The sequence below is a fragment of the Chironomus tepperi genome, unplaced genomic scaffold (genome assembly GCF_022539635.2).
Source record: "Chironomus tepperi strain 1889 unplaced genomic scaffold, CSIRO-AGI_Ctep_v1 contig_456, whole genome shotgun sequence".
In the NCBI taxonomy this organism is placed as follows: Eukaryota; Metazoa; Arthropoda; class Insecta; order Diptera; family Chironomidae; genus Chironomus; species Chironomus tepperi.
Window position 1 is genome coordinate 443,046 of NW_027226578.1, and position 21,484 is coordinate 464,529.

The 21,484-nt window shown below is 31.5% G+C and overlaps 1 protein-coding gene across 2 annotated transcripts in view; it reads right to left on the bottom strand.

Moving 5' to 3' along the window:
* LOC139098996 (putative receptor-type tyrosine-protein phosphatase mosPTP-1) overlaps window positions 1–20,391 on the bottom strand; it is a 141,700-nt gene extending 121,309 nt beyond the window's left edge. The window contains exon 1 of one of the 2 annotated variants that reach the window (XM_070651389.1): window positions 20,059–20,391. In XM_070651389.1, the coding sequence (XP_070507490.1) occupies window positions 20,059–20,128 (70 nt within the window). In that variant the 5' untranslated portion in view covers window positions 20,129–20,391. The remainder of the gene's footprint in view (window positions 1–20,058) is intronic. The other variant, XM_070651390.1, reaches the window with a different exon arrangement.
* Window positions 20,392–21,484: the final 1,093 nt, after the last annotated feature.

The following is a 21,484-nucleotide window of genomic DNA, read 5'->3' on the forward strand; positions in this document are numbered from 1 at the left end:
TTAGAGTCTAGACGTCATTCAAACTAAACAAAAAAGAACAATAGGTAGGTCCACGATAATACACATTTTATTCAAATAAGTACGTTTAAATAGGATTCGAACTTCATAAAACTACTTAATTTAAAGCAGTTAAAATTTCTTCACATTATTTTGTACTGAAAACTAATATTTTGCATTATTTTAAGCAAAGTTTGAAGTCGATACAGTTGATTGAGTCTCAATTCAGTCATAATGCTCAATAATCCATCCAACCTTAATGGTCATCATGGTGATTTTAAATTTTTTTATGGATTGGAACAATTAGAGGGTTTTTTACAATTTTTCACGATAATCCCTAGAAAATTGAAGAATTTTGTCCCAAAAAGAGGGGTTTGACCCCCAACCTCCTCCCTCCCTGACTACACTTCTCAAAATCCTTCCAAAAACAACAAAAACACATCAGACGCATTTAAATATTTCATTAGCTCAAAAAAACATTCAGCTCCATTTAATGCACATTAAAATTTTTTCACAAAAAGCCACAAACAAGAAAGAAAAAAATAAAAAAAAATTAATTAAAATAAAAAAAATTCTCTGTCAGTTCCAATGACCTCTTGTATAAATATTTCCATCTTCAACGTCCTCCCTTCTTCCCCGTCTCCCAAAAAAACTGCAGAATGAAGGAAATGCAAATAAAAAAAAAAAAAAATTAGACCACAACGAGCAGATGGAAAGTACATGAAATTAGAATTAGTAAGTGGATGTATGTAGACATAATTTTGCCATAAAATGGATGAAAATACCACAGATCTAATAATGTGAAAGTCATTTGGGGATTAAAGACATGAAGGAATGAAGAACCGCTCAATCAAAACTTTTCATCCTGCACATACGGCATGTGTGCATGTCTGAAAATGGAAATGAAGTGGAAATGTTAAAATTGAGATTTTTATGTTGTGTTTGCTAATGTAATTAGGATAGAAAAAAGTCTATATTATATAAAAAAGGGGAAGTCAACTTTTGACGGATGAATTGGTGAATGAAAGTCGATAATGAAAGGATTTTCGTGTTTGTGGTTGGGTTTTGGGATTTTTGAGGGTGTTGAAATGAATCATAATCAGCTTTAGTTTTGTGGATTTACTTTATAAATTACATGAATTTGTTGGTTTTTCAGATTTTTGGAATATTTACACTTGTTAAAATAAATTTTAAAAATTGAATTATTTTAAATTTATTTTTTTTTTTTTAAATTTAAAAAATTATTTAATTTTAAGTTTTTAAATTCAAAAATTTTCTAAATCAACAAATTTAAAATTCAAAAATTTGAAATTCAGTAATTTAAAATTCAATAATTTAAATTTCAATAATTTAAAATTCAAAAATTTTTAAATTCTGATTTTTAATTTCTTTAAAATCTTTTAGCTACCCGTTATAAATTTACAAAGTCTTGTGAATATTGAAATCCTCACTGCGCAAAAAATGTTAATAATAAAAATTCCCAATAAATTCCATAAACATTTAAATTAAAGGTTCTCAAGTTACTCAGCTTCACTTGACAGCAACACAATCCACCCATCTCCAACAAAAAAACAAAAATTATCGAATTTCATTTCAAACCCATTTCAATTTATGTGATTGTGGAGAAGAAAAAAATAACAATGGAAGTGGTTAAAATTTCAATATTAATTAATGAAAATTTAATTTGAGATAAATTACCTAATTTAAATAATTGATGATTGAATTTTAATGAAAAAATTTGATTTAAATTTTTATTAACAAAAACTACAAAAAGGCTTCTTTTTTTATCTGCATAATAATGAATATTCGGATTTTTTCAATTATTCGAAATGATTATTTTTTTGTTATTGTACAAAAAAAAAGAGGAAAAATAAAATTAAAAATAATTTCGATAAAAATCCGGCAATTGCAATGAAGAAACAAAAATAATTTAATTTAATTTCCACTCGTTTTTATGTTCAATTGGAGAGGATGCAATGAAAAAAATGTTTGAATGCAAAACGGGGAAGAAGAAATCAAAATTGATAATTTACTTGTGTGAAGTTAGAGAAATTTTTGATTTCATACTTCAAGTAATGTTAAATGTCAATTTAAATTTAGATTAAAAATGAAAATGATAAAAAATTCTCAAATTTCATGGTTCAAATCCTATTAGATTTCAATTTTTTGCTGCTTAGTCTTCCTTCACTTTTTTTTTGCTTAAAATTTTATTAAACGTCATAGTTTCGATTCCGAAGACCCTGTGGGGTTGATTTATATAAATGAACTGAATCATCAACCTTTTGTCAAAGGTAGAATCTGATTAAAGTTGGCTTAAACAATTTTAAATTTGTATGAAATCTTATACTTCACAAGATCAGCAGAAAAAATTTCATGTAAATTTTGAATAAATTTTTTTATCGTATTTAAGTGGGATTTAACTTCACTTTTTACTTTTATGCAGCAACATCATTTCCTGTAGACAGGATTCATTTAAACTCAATCCATTAATAGACACTAAGTAAGTAGACTCGAATTCAACAATTTTGAGCAGTATACCCAAAACATTTCTGAATTAGAATGAAATACAAGCATTAATCCAAAATATCAAGTATGTAGTGCCACAGTCCACACTTTGTACAGCACTGATTTAAATCAATTTTCACAAAAATTCAATTTTTTTCTACAAATTTCCTTTAATTTAATTTGCAGTACAAAACTATTTGCATAATTTATGAACGCCTCTTCCTTTAATAGTAAATCATGTACGAACACAATTTCCATACATATTTATTGCAACATTTATCCCCTCACTCATCGTATCCTATTAAGAATGAACAAGACACAGAAATAAAAAAAAATTGCAATAATTTTATTCCTTGCAACATTAAGCATTCCATTCCCCTTAGAATGTGTACCGTTCTGCTGTCAACTGTGCATTCCATCTAAATCCATTTCAATTAGCGCTCTTCTCCCTTCCATTCGGATATAAATGTTGATATTAAAACTGCACGCTACAATAAGTTTTTGCTCGTTTCACTCAATCATAATCATAGACGTGGAAATAAAATAAAAAAAAAGAAGTAAGAAGTAACGATGAAATTGAGACGATGAACGATAAAAATTATTCTTCGACCCCCATTGAAATAGCTATGGGATGAGGATGTTAGGGATGAATGAGAAGAGTATATTGTGATGTGTTTTTGTTGACGTCGTAATCTCAATTGGATATCTAGATACAGAGTATAAACTCAGGAATGAATGAAGTGAAAGATGTTTGTGATTATCAGGGATTAATGCTTGTATGAGTGCTTTCCATTCAAATTTTTTGTTAATAATTGTTCGTGCTGTGCATGATGCTGATTGCTGATTAAAAATTATTTTGATTGGATAAAAATGGAAGCAAAAAAGAAAAAAAATGATAAGAGAAAATATATTTAAATTTATCACAGGATTCGAACCTCAGTTTTATTCTACTTTCAAGAAATTTATAATTTTAATCTTAAAAAAATTGCAATTCTTCGAATATATGTAATAGAAATTGAACTTGATGGTCAATTATCACAATTTGAGTCACTCGAGGCATAAAGCGGTCACTAAGGCACCACTGAAGTCTTTTAAAGACAACGACAATTTGGTGAGAAATTGGTCTTGGATTTAAAAAATTCAAAAAAAAAAACTTTCCACACTCAAATTTCGTTTTCAAGCACAAACATTAATTCCAGGATTCGAACCTACAACTAATCAAATTTGATTCAATTCCCAAAATCTTATTTTTTACAATTTAAAATGCAGCAAAAAACCCACTTGAATAAATTAAAAATTCCAACATCTTCCTCAATCGATCCTCAAAAAAACAAAATTTACAGCATTCAATTAATTTTCGTCCCCAAGCAAATATTCATAACACTTAAACAATCGAGTACTAATCCCTGTCTATTTTTATAAGTGGATTGTCCATTTCTTATCTTCATCTTCATCTTCTTGTGTCTATTCCTAGTACATTATTTCTCCCCAAGTATGGCCGTCGAGTGCTTAAACAACAGACGAAGGTCCACGGTCATACAGAAACAAAGGCAATGATGACGATGAGATAAAAGGACGAAGAGTATAAGCTTAATGAATGATTCAATGTTGCACAATAATAGTAAAAATTGATTTTATCTTTCTTCCTATTAAATTCGGTCGTGGATGTTCATCGAAGTGGGAAAAAAGAGCAGCAAGAGAAGCAGAAAAAGGGTCGATAGACGATATAAAAAAAAAGCGACGACGATTCATAAGTTAATGACACTTTCTAGTAGAAAGGAAAAAGAAGCTCGTCCATTTGAATTTCAAATTTCATTATGGTAGTTGAATGGGAAATTATGGTTGTGGACTTCAATGCTGCTCTTTTTTTTTGGGCAACAGGAATAAATGTTTATTTTTTTGGTCAAATTCAATGGCAAACAAGTGACATAACTGCCACAGACCCGGATGGATCCTTTTAATCAAATTAAATTAATTTGTGTTTCCGCTGGAATGAATTGGACGTGGATATGGTCGGGTATTCATTTGGATGTGCTAGTACATATTGTGAAATATTTTTGAACAGTTTAGCTGCTATTGATGGCTTCTGTCATTTAGTTCTTCTTTTATCCTTCTGTCCCTTCTATCCCTACTGTCTCTTCTGTCTCTTCTGTCCCTTCTGTCCCTTCTGTCTCTTCTGTCCCTTCTGTCTCTTCTGTCTCTTCTGTCCCTTCTGTCTCTTCTGTCCCTTCTGTCCCTTCTGTCTCTTCTGTCTCTTCTGTCTCTTCTGTCTCTTCTGTCTCTTCTGTCTCTTCTGTCTCTTCTGTCTCTTCTGTCTCTTCTGTCTCTTCTGTCTCTTCTGTCTCTTCTGTCTCTTCTGTCTCTTCTGTCTCTTCTGTCTCTTCTGTCTCTTCTGTCTCTTCTGTCTCTTCTGTCTCTTCTGTCTCTTCTGTCTCTTCTGTCTCTTCTGTCTCTTCTGTCTCTTCTGTATCTGCCTATTATGTCCCTTCTGTTCCTTTTGTTCCTAATTAATTTTATTAATTTCTTAGAAACTTTCTCTTGTGAAGTATAAAGATTTCATACAAAAGTCATCAATATATCAATAAAATTTTCTCAAAATCAACGAGTTCGAATCTCAATCGAACAAAAGCTTCAAAAATGCTTTCAAGACCACACAACCTTTATTACTTGCTTCTATTTGTTGCGCCACAGTCCCTTTCATATTGATTAATCTTTGAACCGCAGAAATGAATTTAATAATGTAAATGCGAATTGGGTCCTCGGATTTCTCGCTTTTTTGTGTCTCTTTTCTCTTTTATTTCACTTCTGTGCGTTTAATTATTGCAAATTGTTTTGAAGTTTTTTAAGGAAAATTTATTGTAATGGAAGATTGGAGCATTTATTTGAATAAATGTGTAAGGGTTGTTGTCATAAATTCTCAACAGGGTTTTAGTATTTACTCTTTATCTTCTCGTCGACACGTTTCTTTGTCTCCTCTCTGTCGCTGTTTTCATGGATCATAAAAGGTATTGAAGCTGGTACAGGGAGGGGAGAGGATGTAATTAAAAAAGGAACAAAACATGAAACGAAAAATTTTTATTTATGTGAATTTGCACGCAGAATTTTAAATAATTTTAAAGGATTAGTAATTTCTTTTGTTGGATGTAATAATGGCTGGGATGAAGGGTGTAAAAATTAATTTTGTTAAAAGAATTCTTTTGTCATAATTTTGAGGTTGTTGAGTGGAATTAAAGAATTTTAAGAGTTTCGATTTAAATTTGAAAATTTTAAAAAAAATGAAAAAAAGAATTGCCTAAAACCTTAATTTAAGGGAATTGAACCCACGATTGTTCTTTAAAATTTAAGAAATTCCAATTTTAAATTGAAAAAAAAAAAGAATTTGACAAATTGACCACTTTGTGAAGGATTTAATCAGATAATTTTAGGAATTGAACCATCATTGTTGTGTAAATTGTAAGAAAATACAAGTAAGCATTGAAAAAAATTGAAAAAAAAAACTACAAATGTAATTTTTTTAAATTTTGAGATTTGAACCCAAATTGTGCTACAAATTCTAATACGACTCAAATTTACATTTAAATTTAAATTGAAATAACTTTAATTACATATTCCAAAAAATCACATCCCTAAAATTCTTCCCAATTAAATTTACCAGTTCCATTAAAAATCACTTTCAAACCAAATATGAAAAATTAAAATAAATCGCCTTAACTCATTAAGTTCAATTATTCGAAAATTTTTCATGATTAAATCCTCAACATTAAGCCCAGCATACGGCTTGTTTATCCTTCTCCAGCATTGTCCATTGAACATGAAAAACAACATAAAAAAAATTTAAAATGCGACACAGTAAAGGAAGTAGGATTTCGGAAATTTTTAAACTCATTATTTATTTCAGAAAAAAATTCATTATTGTACAATAAATAAATAAATAAATACATTCACGACCAGAATACGGAATATTGCAGTCATGACAATTAAAACCTCATTCAGTGGAAATGTGTTCGTTTATTATGAGATGATGTAGAATTTACTTTGTTCGTGTTTATGGTTTGTTTTGGAAGGTTATGTTTTATTTAGCATATAATAGAATTAAGGTTGAAATTGTAGAATTTTGGGAATTTGCTGGTTTTTGACCTGAATTGAGAGTTTTGGTATTTTTGAATTTTAGAAAATCGTTATTTTTTTTATAATTTCAATTTTCCGTTATTTTTTGAATCTCAAAGGAGAAAAATTTTGAATTCTAGAAAACCGTTATTTTTTGAATCTCAAAAGTTCGTTATTTTTTGAAAAAAAAGTGGAAAACGATAGCCATTCATCTAGTTTCAACTGCAAAGAATTAAATTGTCATTTTTTAATTATTTATCCCATATCAAATATGTACAACATGAACAATAATGCCAATTAAACGAACATATAAAAAATTACAAAATGATTCATTATTTCCAGCAACAAAGCTACTAAGGGAGCATCCGCAAGTCATGTCAATGGAGAAAATGATTTTTTTGGACTTCGGGTACCTAAAATTTGGAAATTGGGGGATAGGGGAGGAGGGTGGAGGATTGTTCATCCATATCCAAAAGGAACCGTTTACCCCAACCTAGTCCCATATCAAGCACCAATCATCAAATATCATACACAATCGATTCCCATTAAAAATATATAATAACAATGAGTCGAGATGAAACATGAGCAAGCATCATTGTCATCATTAATTAGTCGTTTCCGGGTACATGAATATCTACAGCAGTCAAAACGGATGACGGAAGAATACGATGAGACAAAGACATTGAAGAAAGAATCATTAAATCCTAACTATGATGGCAAACAAAGCCAAAAGTCAGCAGTGAGCTTTCTTAATTAAGGTCAACATACACAGGATGAGAAAAGAAGATGAAAATGACAAAAAGGAACGAAAGTTTTGCCTTATTCTGCTCATCGTAATTATGAATAATAGCACCGGAAAAAAGTAAACCTTTTTTTCTATCCTTTGTCCAGTCCTCATCATCACATGGTGCGTTTTTATTATCGATCGATGACCACACACACTCACTTCTTCTTACATATAGAAATAGCGATATTAAATGATGAGCAGTGGTGGGTGATTGAGTTTTATGGCTTTTTTCTTCTTCTTTTGCTTTTTAGTGTGATTGTTAGTTTTATTGAGGGTGTTAAGGAAGGGGGTGACATAAACTTTAGTTAAAGTTTGGTTGTATTGAATTGATAGTTTGTTGTGATGAAGTAGATTTGGACGTGATTTCATTAGTTTTTGGGGGATGGAATTTAATGTAGATTGAAATTAGAAGTAGTTTTCTATTAGGATACTGATTGGATTTAAGATTTGATGCTTAAATGGAGTCTATGATTATTCGATAATTGCAAACTTAACATTTTAACTTAAGGAAGTAGATTTAACAGTTTTAATTGTGAAATAGATGTTTTCATTGAAACAACTTGCATTTGTAACGGTTAAAAAATATTTGAATTAAATAAACTGTTCTAAATCGTACTAAACTGTACTAAGACAAAGTAAACATGTGTTTTTCGAAAGATTAAAGTTTTGAAAGTGATTTTACGCGTGAATAAGGAAATAAGAAGTATTAAAACAGCGTAGATCATCAAGCATCAAGCAACAAGATTAAATAGTGAATAATAGAAGTGTGAAAATAGGATGCTAATGAAAAATCGAGTTGTTTATTGTTTTTGAGGAATAAATTAGAAAATGTGAGTAGATTTATGGTAATATGGAATAGTTTTAAGTACATACAGAGCTTAATACATCGAAAAACAACGATTTCACCAAGTTCAGAGGTGATAAATAATACAAAGCACCAGAAATTACAACAAACTTAATTAAATTAGCTGTAAAATTATTCAAATGATAGATTTCCATAGCAGGATCCATATAATCATCTCCCCTTTCAAAATTACATCATCTCAAAATCGCCTCAATATTTATTTTGCATAATACCCACGAAACTCATTTTCTCACATCCTCTCATTCACGAAATGTCTTTCCATTTCCATTTTTGATCCAAGAAATATGCTCCCTTTCTCACAACCCATCCCTTTCTCTTCCGTTCCATCACTTTCTTCATTTCCTTCTCTCATTCGCTTTAAGACGACCGGAGTGGATGAAGAAAAATGGAAAACAACAATTGTTGTTTGTCTTCGATGATAAAAGTAAACACGAAAATTAAATAAATCATAAATGTTTTTATTTGTTTTTCATGCTTTCTCATGTTTGATGTGTTTTTGCTGTTCTTATTCTTTCATTTCTGGCACTTACTTTATCTCTCGTCTCTTTTTTTGTTTGTCTATCTTTTTTTCACTTTGTCTCGCAATTTCTTTTCTATTTGTGTATGGACTTTCTTTTTGTTACTTTCTGTTTTTTTGGGAGTGTTGTGTTTGGTGGGTTCATTAAGATCGAGAATTCTTTAGTTACTTAAGGAAGAGGAGGGAAATGATTTAAAGTATGTATTAGCTCTTGGATTAGAATTTAATGTGATTTTGCAGATTCATTTTGTAAGGCTTAGCAGGGGCATATTCAAGAGGCAAAATCACGTTTTGACACAATTGAGACTATTCTTAGGTTAGGGTTCTAGCTAAACCTCTGTAGTCGCTAAATTACCCCTTTGATTATGTGTCCGGAAAGTACCCGGCATAGGAATCCGAGACCCTGTCGGTGTGACTCTGACCTGGGATATGATTTATAGAAATCCTTTCTTAGAGCAGACTCAAGAAAGTCTGTACCCAGATTCTTTTACTTTTGTACATCGTGTGCCTTCAAAGGTGCTGCATTCATCATCAATCAAGTTTTTCGTGCAAGCCCCGGGGTAAATCTTGGTACCTGTTTTTGTAGTCATAGTCGAAACATGAAATTTATTGCATTTTGCTGTTCAAAAGCAATGTTTAAGCCATGAATTTCAAGAATACTACTTCCTAAACTACGATTCTCAGCTTCAATTCATTTATCTGTGCCAAAACCACTAGATACAATTTCCAAAACTCCAAACTAAAGCTCAACAAACCAAAAACTTTCTCATTAAACCCAAAAAGCTTCAAACTAAGTAAATAGCCATCTAAAACCCCAAACAACCGACTTAAATGTCACTTCTCATTAAGAATCCCCAAAACAAAGACCAAATTTACAACTTCCCTAATGAAACTTTGTTTTCCATTCAAACAAAAGAAGGCAAAAGGAGAAGAGAATCCGGAAGGAAGCTTAAAAAAGTTCATGAGATTGTGAAACTGGAATTGTGAACATGCAATGGACGACAATTTTTGTTTGTTAAAGTAATTAATTAAGTTAAAGTTGGTGCTAATAAAATGAACATGACATGCAAGTTCCTGTGACGAAAACTTTCATTTTAATGTCAATATTAATTCTGATGAGAAGCTGCTGCTGCTGACTTTAAGGAAGAAAGTTACATTTTGACTAAAATTAGACATCTAAAAAGCCATGTGATGGCCTTGTTTACTTCGAACTTAATATAGCACATAAATCCTCTTAGCCTACCTGCCTGACATTTTGTCACAAAAAATAATTTCCTTCGCTTCCATTAAAAATTCAAGAGGCATTCAAGTTGTCTTTTAAAGAGATTGTCAAGGAAATAAGAGATGGGCCACTTCCATCCACAATGTCTTGCAAATCACTGGCATGCACAACAGCTCCAGTGTCCCTTTTTTATATGCCGTCCGAAAATATAATTTTCTAAAAAAGACATTTTTAAGGATGAGCAAAAAAAGTTTGTTTTCGGAATGTGAATGACGCCACGAAAATACGACGTGGCTATGTCACGTAGGGGATGATCATAAATGACGTCCTTAATTAAGTTGGGTCTACTCATTGGCAGAACTCGAAGTCGACTCAATTCCATATAAAAGTGAGTCAGATTCTTAGTAAATTGACATCATTTATGAACGGAACCACAAAGAAAAATGACTTTCTGTTCTACGAAACTTTAAAGAAGTAAGAATAAGAGGCAATCATAGCCATTTTTTTGGGAAATTTATTTCGCATATAAATAAGGAAAAAAAAGTTTTTTTTTCCATTTCCCACGAAAACATTTTGTAAATGAGCGAATTTCGTGGACATTAAGAATGTTTATGGGAGCACAGAGTGTGTGGGATGAAAGATCAAATGTTTGTCCAATGTCAAGATGTTGGAGAAAAGTTGAGAGATAATACTTGTTGTTGATGAATGTAGGAAAATATGGGGAATTTTGAGGATGTACAATTTGAATTGGAGGAGGTATCCACTGTTTAGTGGAGCTGGAAGTCGACTCGACTCGTATTGATGAGTTGAAAGGGCACCACATAATAAGCGAAAGTCACTGCATTCAATGCTCAGAATCTTACTTTTTATAAGGTTCTATAGCATTGCCCCAGTGAGACTCGAACCCACATCCTATGGTTTCCGGTCGCATGCTTCTACCATTGAGCTACAAGAGCTTGTTCAGTATTGTGGCACAAAACACACTTAAACCTGCTCATTACTTATTGCACAGCTTTAATTGTTATAGCACAAATCAAATGGAATAAAAGCAAATACAGCGTCTAGCCAGCATCACACCAACTCCAAAATTGTCGGATAATTCTCATTTCCTGCGCGTGATATGAACCGTCTCGAGAACCTTACTGCAACTAAGAACTAAGAGCGAAAATGCACTTCACTTCAACTTAAGCTCGAGTGAGACTCGAACCCTCACTCACTCAATCACATGTCAAGTACCCTTACCTACTAAGCTACCAGGGGTTGCTAGGGAGCATGGCGCAACACAAACTTAAACCTTCTTATCTATGCAGTAGTCATTGCACAGTTATTTTAAGCCAAACAGCAATTCCAACAAATATTTCTTATATCCAATCACAATTTTTTAACATATTTAAAACTTCAAAGTCTTCCTTTTCTTCGAATACCTAACCAATCTCATCAATCTTCAAACTCACAATCTCTACAGAAATTTAATAATTCCACATCCAAAGCATTTTCACGAAAAAGGCTTCATTATATTTTTAGCACAATATTGCAGACTCAATTGTTGACAAGTAGACACACTTCACGTATAAAAAGGAAGTCGCACAAGTCGATAATCCCTCAACAATAAATTCAGTTCTTGGTAATAATTTTTATAAATCTGTAAATGACGTCACTGAGAATTAAAGTCCTTTAAAGCCTTGAATTTAAGGGAAGAAAAAAAAAGTTTTTCTTATTCCTTTTTTTGGCTCCTCGTCAATCTCAAGTTGAGCATAAATAATTGGATTTCTCGTTTCTAATTCCACCCGAGAAGCAAAAAGGGGAATTTTCTTATTTTTTTTTATCATTTTTGTTAATTAACAGAAAAGAAAGAAATAACTTTTTATCTCAAGATTGACTTTATTTATCTTTTTGGATAGCACAATCTAAGGATATCCGATGGACATTTTTAAGAAAATAAAAGTGACCCAAAAGACATCTCTTGAATTGAGATGTAATCATTAAGATTTACGAAGTTTTTTGTTTCCTTTGTACTTTTTTTTGTTGGTGCTGGCAGCATCTACTTTAGTAATTAGCACCTCTCGGAAGTGATGTTAAGGAAAGATCCGGAGAGAAATATGCAATAAAAATTTATCAGGTGTTAGGGTCGATAGAATGTGGTAAGATTCTTTAATAAGAGAAGTTTGGTAAGGATGTGGACATTGGTGACTGAAGGAAGCGCATTTTCGAGATTCTCAACCAAATTAAATGTCAAAAAATATTTGAAAAATAACGGTCGGAAAATAATTGAAAATTAACAATCAAAAATTTTTGAAAAAAACCGTTAAAAAATATTTGAAAAATAACGGTCAAAAAATATTTGAAAATATTTTGTCAAAATTAGAACATCAGAGATTCCAACAGTCAAACAGACAGTCAAAGCAGCCACATTTGTGGCTTTAACATTAAAGCAAATCATTTAAAGCTCTTGCCTCGTGGAAAAACCCTATGAATCTTATGTCTGCGTTTCCTTTGTTCTCATTTTATTCCCGCCAACATCGTTATGCGTGTGTATGTGTGTGTGTGGTTGGAATTTTTTCGGCAATATAAATTTTATGGATACGCCGTCGAGGAAGATAAAAACGTGCGATTAAACTAATAAAGTGAAATTGTTTTTTGTGTATTTTTGCGGCTAACCTCGAGCACCGTTTTCATCTCTTATTGTATCCTCTCTCTAATTTGGACTGATTGCTCATCCTCGTTTTATATTCAAGTCATAAGGGGAAAATATGAAATTTTAATTGCACGTTTTAAATTTTTTAAGAGATAATTTGAAATGTTTTAAAGAGTTAAGGCAGTCATTACTATGAGTTATGTTCTACAATTGTATAGATTATCATATTCAAACATAAAATGGAGATATAAAATTCTTCTAAGTCGTAAAGCATACAGCACTCTAACTTTTTTATTCGGCTAAAAAAAATAATCGGCTGTCGAGTTGACGACAAGGATATAAAATTGATGCTGTAAATGGATCTCTTTTCTTTCGAATTTTGGAATCAGAGATAGATAATTGATATTGAAAGGAACTTGGATATCTGATGAAAATTGAATTTTTAAGAATGATGGGAACTAAGGAACTGGCCGTTGAATCTAAAATTTTAAAACATGAAATTTCATTTAAAAATACCAAATTGACTGTTTAACGGTCAAATTAACGGATTTTCAAATTAATTTCAAATTTTTCGAAATAAAGTAGAAAAACTTAACTAGACTTTCAAAATGAAAATTGAAATTGACTATCGAAATGAAAATTCGAAATTGATTTTCGAAAATAAGATCATTTTCGAATTCATAATTTCGAAATTAATTTTCGAATAATTTTCGAAATTAATTTTCGAGTTTAAATTTTGAAATTAATTTTCGAGGTAAAAATTTTGAAATTAATTTTCGAACTAACAATTTCGAAATTAATTTTCGAACTAAAAATTTCGAAATCAATTTTTGAAGAAATTTTCTAAATCAAAATTTGAAAAAATTTTTCGAAGAAATTCGGAAATTTATTTTCGAATTTCAACAATGTCTCGAAATTGTAAATCTAGATTAGATCACAAAGGCCTAACAGATCAACCTACACCTGATCCAAAACTTTAACTTGTTCATTCAACCATTACACAACATCCCTCAAATTCTATAAATAGACTCAAATCTAAAGCACCAACAAAAACTTAAGGTTAGCAAGCTTATTACCATAACTGCCTAGAATAACAATGTCAAAAAACCACTAAAAGGCTATTTTTGAAGCCCACTTAATAAATTATCGTTGATGAATTTTAATAAGCACGTTTCACAACCCACACGTAAATTGAGAACTTTTTATCAATTTTCCATTACTAACCAAACCTAATTTACCACAAAACAGAATCTCATTACCTCTTTAACTCCAATTAATTAAATATTTTCGAGAATACTTACATAAAAATCATAAAAATTTTCTTAATTTTTTGCGCAAATGTTTACAAAACTTCTCATGAACTGGCTGCCTACACAGCATCATCATCAAATTTTATTGAATTATGTAAATATGGCATGATTCCCACGCATTCTTTACATTTCTTATTACTTAATATACCGTTTAAGTCTTTTGGAATAATTTTGATTAAAACCTCCATGCACACACGGATGATGGCATACAGAAAGGATGTAAAGTGCTCAAATATTTACAGATTCAATTGGTTCAGGGGTATGCAACCTGCGTGCAGCGACACACTAGAGCCATGAATCATGAAAGTTAAATCGTATACTGTGCATTTGATTGAAGCTTACCACTAAGGTGGACCCCGAAAAAAAGGTTGTGCACCACTGACTTATCTCATGACATTTTTCCAATAACTCTTTGATTTTTAATCATTTTAAAAATGGCGATATTAATTTTTTTGCGTAATGAAAATTGATATTTCCTGTAATTTACTGTCATCAGTAGTTTGTGGTTGCTGTGCCTGCAACCATGCATCATAAACACGGTTACTCATCTGACAAGGGACAATTTTTTTAATTGTAATGGATGAATGGACGGATATTGAAGTTTGTAATTAGGTAGTTAATAAATGAGTGCATTCAGTGGACTGCAGGAAGCCATTATCAATTTTCACTCATTATGGACAGTAATTAAGTATGGAAGATTTGATTTGGTTTCAGTAATATGAAAATTTATTGAATATTGGCGGTAATTGTTGGTATGAAGGCTTACTTTGATCAGTAAATTGGCTTTCATCAGTAAATTGACATTTATTAAAGTTTTGATAGGTTTATTGAAATTGAGGTCGATTTGTGAATAGATAGAATTGATAGAACAGTATAACATTTGGTATTGGCAAGCATGAGCAATGTCCTGATGCCATTTAATAAATTTTATGATAACAATTGATCTGCCGATGATTTAAAAAAATAAAAATAACGGTCATTTCAAATTTAAATTTTAACAAAAAGTCCAATTGCAGCCAACTTCATGCAAATTTCAAATTTCAAATGACAGTTTGAATTTTTCATTTAAATTTTAATAACTAATTGATAATCGCAGTCAACTTCGCTTGTAATTTTCAATTAAAGCCAACTTCAAGTAATAAAAAATTCAAATTTTGAATGACAGTTACAATTTTTCAGACAAACAAGCAGCAAAACTAATTAATTTACAAAACAATTAACTACAAAAGTCTGCCAGACACGATAAAATCCAATAAAAAGTCAGTCTGAGAATCAATTTTCCACTCAACGATTTTCCCATTTAAGATAGCTTGCATATTTCAACAGCTTAATAGATAATGATCACTAAAATAATTAATTTACTGCATTTTTTTGCTCTCAAAGTTTGTTTTTTGCAATCTCGATGGGAAATTTTTCATTAATCTTGTAAAAGGCAATTTCCGCCTTTATGTAATTATTATCTATAGATAATTCAGCATAAACTTTTCCATTAGCCTTTCATCTCCCAATATAATTTTTTGCTATTCTTAATTAAATGAGCTCAAAAAGCCAGCACAGAAAAATTATTTTTTCGACAGTCTCAGCTTGCTGTGCACTTTCTCAGTCGCTCCTAATTCCCATCTTTACGACCTTCTGCTCATTCGATTTTGCCAAGAAAAAAATAAAAATCCCTAACATCCATTTATAACATAAACACAAATCTTATCAGATTCATAACTTATGAACAATTCCCAAATGAAATTAGAATTGATGCAAGACGAGGAAATGGAAAGCCAGCCTTGTGTGTAGCAAAAAAAGCATAAAAAAGATTTTCTTCTTCTTTGGATTTTCTGCTGGCTGTTACGGCTGATGCCAGTAATAAATAGTGGTTCCAGTAGTAAATTTAAGGGTTAAAAGGATTTTGATCGAGGCAACTTGAGTTTGTTTGGATGACTTTATTTTTTGTGCTTGTCGGATTAAGTTGGAAGAGATTTTTTTGGTACCAAACCAATGTAATCCATATTATCAGATATAGCAACAAATGCTTGGACAGAATAAGCCAGAGGTGGGCAACCTGTATGCCGTCTGAGTTTTCAATCGAGGGTTCCAATCAGGTCCTCTTGAAAATTATCTTAAAGGTGGTGAACCCTTGCCTAACTTCACTATGTACCAACTTCATCATCTCGATGTGTGGACAATCAATCAAATCCATATAATGATGCTGAGTCAAATGAGGCTCTGGTTATCACCATGTCAAGCAAGTCGCCATCCTTAACTACAAACTAAAAACCTATGGATAGTTATGAATCACAATTGATCTATTAGCAAGCAAAAAAGAAAACAATAAATGCTCTCACAGAAAATGTTCTCCATGTGTGCAGCCCATCCTGCATAACTTTCATGATCTTTCGGTCACTTTCCTCAATTTCTTCATCCTCAACAACAATAACAACAAAAAATCTAATATTCTAATCCAATTGTCACACTTAAATTACACAATCATAAAATTCATAAAACTTTTTTTTTTCATTCCTGCACCTTTGCTTTGCTCGAATCTCTAGAGGACAGCTGAGAAAAAATATATATTATTTTTGTGGGGTTCGTTTGTAAATGATGTTTTGTGGGAAATATAGATTGAAGATACTGGTTTCTTATTTTGAAATTCAGAGGTTCTGGACTATTTTGACCAGTTTAAGGTCTAGGGGCGATAGTCAGGTCTAAACGACATCAATTGACATCACCTAACGTACAATTAGCGACATAACTGTCATTTCACTCAAATTTGCTATTGTTAAGGACCAGAGTAGACAGGGCTATATGGTAGAGGATACTTTTTGGATTTTTTGAGTACGGATTTTGATGCCTGACGTCACTTCTGAATGGAGCCTAACATAAAATAGAAGAAAAAAAAGATCCCAAACTTTTTTTCTGTCGGAACCTCCAATATATTCAAAACGAAACGCAACAAACGAAAACTTTTCATTCACTTTCACTTTTCCTCGGCTACAGCCTTTTTTGTTGTTTAGTGAGTTAGGCATAAAAGGCACATAACGAGTATATTTATGTTCCAAGATTGAATGGCACATCACCTTTAAAAATCGTGAAATGTCACCTGAAAGCGACAAATAACAATTTTTCGTCGCATACCTTTTTCACCCAAAAACATTCTTTTTTTGTGTTGGATATATAGCTACGTATGTGCGTTGTGTTGCCATTTTTTTCGTCATCATCTGTTCATAACATATAATATTATTATGTAAGCATAACAAGCACAAAGAATGTCGAATGCTAACAAGAAAGTTTCATTAAATTTCGTTTTCATTTTTTTTTTCTTCTTGTGCCTTTATACTTTATATTTTTTTGTGTATATGTCGCATTTATGTTCAAACATGTATATCGCATCGCATTACATTGGACTTTTAATTTAAAAAGTCATCAAAACGTGAAGGGAAATTTTTGTTGTTGTTGGTTTTGTTCTATTTGAAGTTCTGTGCCTCCCTGCTGCTATGCTGGGGGAAAAAAGTGAAATTTATGTTCCATTTTTTTTGCTGCTGTACTCTATTTTATTTGTATAATTTTTTTTATTTCTACATCCTCCCGAAAATAAAAAGTCTGCTGCTCATGTGAGCAGGAATGAGGAAATAACACAGAGAGAGACGAGTTAGAGGAATTAATGTTGGATGATGAGTTGATTGCGTTTTTGTGTCCATAAATTATTACTATGGGGAGGAGGTAATTAAGAGTTATGAGGGGAAATGACTTAATGGTAGACAGTTTTAGTATTTTTAAAAATTATGATGATTTTGTTAGACAGGAGCATTGTTGGTTTGGTACTTTTAAGACAGGAGCAAGATGCAGAAGTGACTAGTCACTTTTTGCGATTCTGGATGTTTTTAATGCTTTTGACATTTTGATCAGTTTCAGATTGGAATTGATACCTAAATACTCGAAAATAAGGAAATTGGCCAATAATGTCAATCCTTGCTTCAGTTCAATCAAGATTCCACATCAAAGGGCCAAGGGAGAGGAAGGGTATGCTTAAAGATCAATCTCGACTATATTTTTTGGAAAAATTGCTTACGATTTGCTAGGAACTGTTAAATAAAGCCGATTTTCGATGCTAGACAATGTAGATGGGTATATCCTATTCGAGGAAGTAAGAACTAAACATTACCATGCCTTGTCCTGTCTAGTATATCAGTTCTGGCTTTCAATACATGGAATCGAATCAGAATAACACTAATATGCTCTAATCCAGTGGTGGGTAACCTGTGTGTCCCCATTTTTCGGAAATGTCATGAATTGTAGTTGGATGTGTTTTGGTAGAGGCTTACCACCAAATTATGCCACGAAAAATTGCTCACTACTGCTCCAATTCTATCTTATTTCACTAAATCATACCCCAAAAACCTGGCACCCGACCCCTCACAACACAAATCCACCAACAACCCTAAACTGCCAACAATCCATACCCCCATCCACAAAAAATCCACGCTAAGCATTACAATCTCTCTCTCTTTTTATTCTTCATATTTCTGTCAACATTATAGCATACTAGAAAATGTTGATATGACGATGATATGGGTTGTTACTTCCTTTCGTTAACAGAGACATCAAAAATTGAGCTGGTTCCATGGGGTAATGTCATGACTTCATCATTAAGTTTGAAACAAAACAACAAAAAAAACACAAAGTTTCTTTTGAAATGCCAAGCATGTAAGTTCCTTGTTTTGCTTCTTGTTTCTCTGAATGGATGTTTGTATTATTAGACTAGAATATGTGAGTATGTATCATGAAGGACTTATAGTGGCTTATGAATATTAAACAATATTTCTGTAATTAATTCATTGTGTCTCATTAATTAAGTCTTTATGGAAATTATAGTAAGGATGTACTATTCAAATTAATATCAACACATTTCCTCATTAAGGATCTCGTCATTGAAGAGGTAGCATATGATGCTTAAGAGTATATTTTAAAGGAAATTTCTGCTGAATTTAAATAATAAGTTCAAGATAAGTTTGTAGAATATTAATTAGAAAATTTAATAGGAAGTATTTTTGAGTATAAATTTGAATTTCAATTAGGAGAAAAAAATTTATTTTTAAACTTGGGTATAGGAGTAATATTTGTGGGAATTTCGTCAGAATTCAGAGTCAAAGTTCAAACTTCAATAAGGACAATTTGAGAATTTCAAGTAAAATTGGATCATAGATAGTACCAAATTTATCATTCTAAGTAATAGACTCGATTTCCAATCATATAAAGAACTTTGGTAGTTTATTAAATTCAGCTAAATACTCTGACCGGAAATGAGAAAAAAAAAACATGATTTTAAGAATATTGAATCAATACGGATCAATGAGGAATACTGAGTAAATATCCAAAATTAGGCTCCTTGGGTATCACAATCAGTGCATCTCTGGTATCAAAATATAGTAGGAATGAAGAGGTATCGAGCCATGTTCCAGCTGTCAGCTTAACGTGCTGACAGAAAAATTGTACAAATTATGTGATATAGAGCCAGACATCAGATGGAAACCTTTTTGCTAAATCCTAAGTTCCACATGATCAAGAGCCTGGTTAAATTAAGCAAGTAAATAAGAAATGACTAAAATTCTTTCATACTGCTCACAAAACCAAGTTCAATTCCTAACGAAAATTCTAAGGCAAAATTCACAACATTTTTCCCTCCTATCTCTCCAGCAGTTTCAAGTCAGTCGATAAAAAATTGCTTCTGATATTAAAATTTTAAATTTATTTCAATAAATTTCCATCAATTTTTAATTTCAAAAAAGCTCTAAAGCGCGCATTTTATCTAACAACAAAAAAAAGGAAGTAAAATTCCCTCGAATATTTCACAAAGTTTTATACGATAATTAACCCGTCAGATGCCTACCGCATTCACCTCACACTATAGGAAAAATAAATTATCATCACATAATCCTCGCACGGAGCAATTTTGATCAACACATGATGTCTCTAAAGTTCTCGTTTTCAGCATCACAGACTGAGTGGAAAAAAATTTAATTTGCGCTGTTTAAACGCACATGGCAATGCATATTGTCGTTGGATACGACGAAAAAAAAAAAAGCAATAAAATGATGAAATTTATTAAATGTTTTGTTCCTTACCAAGTGTTTTAACAGACTCGCATGATAATCCACATAATAATAATCCAAATAATGACATAAATAAATTCATTGTTCAGAATGATTTTTTTGTTGGTTCCACCAGAAAAAATTCTAACAAAAAAAAGTTTCAATATATATATTTTGTGTTCACTTCCTTATTACCATATTACTTGCACAGAATAATATTCTCTACGCTTCCACAGCGTGCGTTGTTTGAGTGAATGAATAATAAGAAGAAGAAGGCAAACATGCACATATTATGAGAAATGGCAATGTGATGGAATTGATAAGCGACATATTTTGATTATTTCCCAGTACCAGAAAACGCACATCGAATGCCGTACACATCATGTTTTTTGGGGGCACATATATATGCTGATTTTTTGGAAAAGGAAATTTTGAATTCTTTAAACGCAAAACGATTCCAAAATCATTATTGATTCAATGTAAACAAAATGGCACTTTTTGAAGCCTTTTTCTCTGTGCCTTTCTATTTTTGTATTTTGTGCACACACGCGCGATATTATGCACGCTTTTTTGTTTTACTTCACTGATTATTTTCACTAATTTTTCTGTCAGCTTAATTTGTAGCGATGAATGGCTTTGCCTTGAGTTGTTTGCCTTCTCAGTTTGAGTATGTTTGTTCACTTTAACTGTGCTGTTTATGGCTTTTTTTTGTGGAATTTAGTTGGTTTGAATTATTTTGAGTAATTTTCAATATTTCACTTTGATTACTTTGATCATTTAGTCACTTGGTGTTTTTTTCTCAATTTTTTGAGGTTATAAGACTTTAAACCTTATTTTCATTCACTAATTCTAGCTTATTGATGCTCATATATTTATTTTATTGTTTGCTCCGGGGCAAATTATAAGATTCTTCAAAAAACTGAAGAAAATAGTTAATTTTCGATGAATAATGAGATTTGAAAATCGCAAGTGGGAGGTCCGTGAGAAAATGAAATTTCAATCCAAAGTTAATGATGTAAATTTTGAAAATTTGTAAAATTTCACTATTTTAAGCATCACAATTTTTTGTCAATCGTACTAAAAATATCAATTAAAATTGAGGTTAATCCAGAGTCACTAATGTTAATTTTCACAAAATGAATTTCATTACATTTCTCCATAAAATATCGATAATTTTTATGCAAACTTCACTTAGAAAAATCCACAGTCAATCAATCAACCTCAATCTCGAGCATAAAATCATGCAAATTTTCCACAAAATCGTCTCCATAAAATTTCAATTTATTTTCTCCTATAATTTATTTATGTTCCTATCATCAAATATTTATGAGCATCCGACAGAAAATTTTAATTTTAATTTTTGTTCCTCTTCAACTGCCACCGAGTTCAGTACTTGAGATATTACTTGTGAATTGCGTCCCTTATATGCACGCACAGTCATTCAATTTATCACATTTGC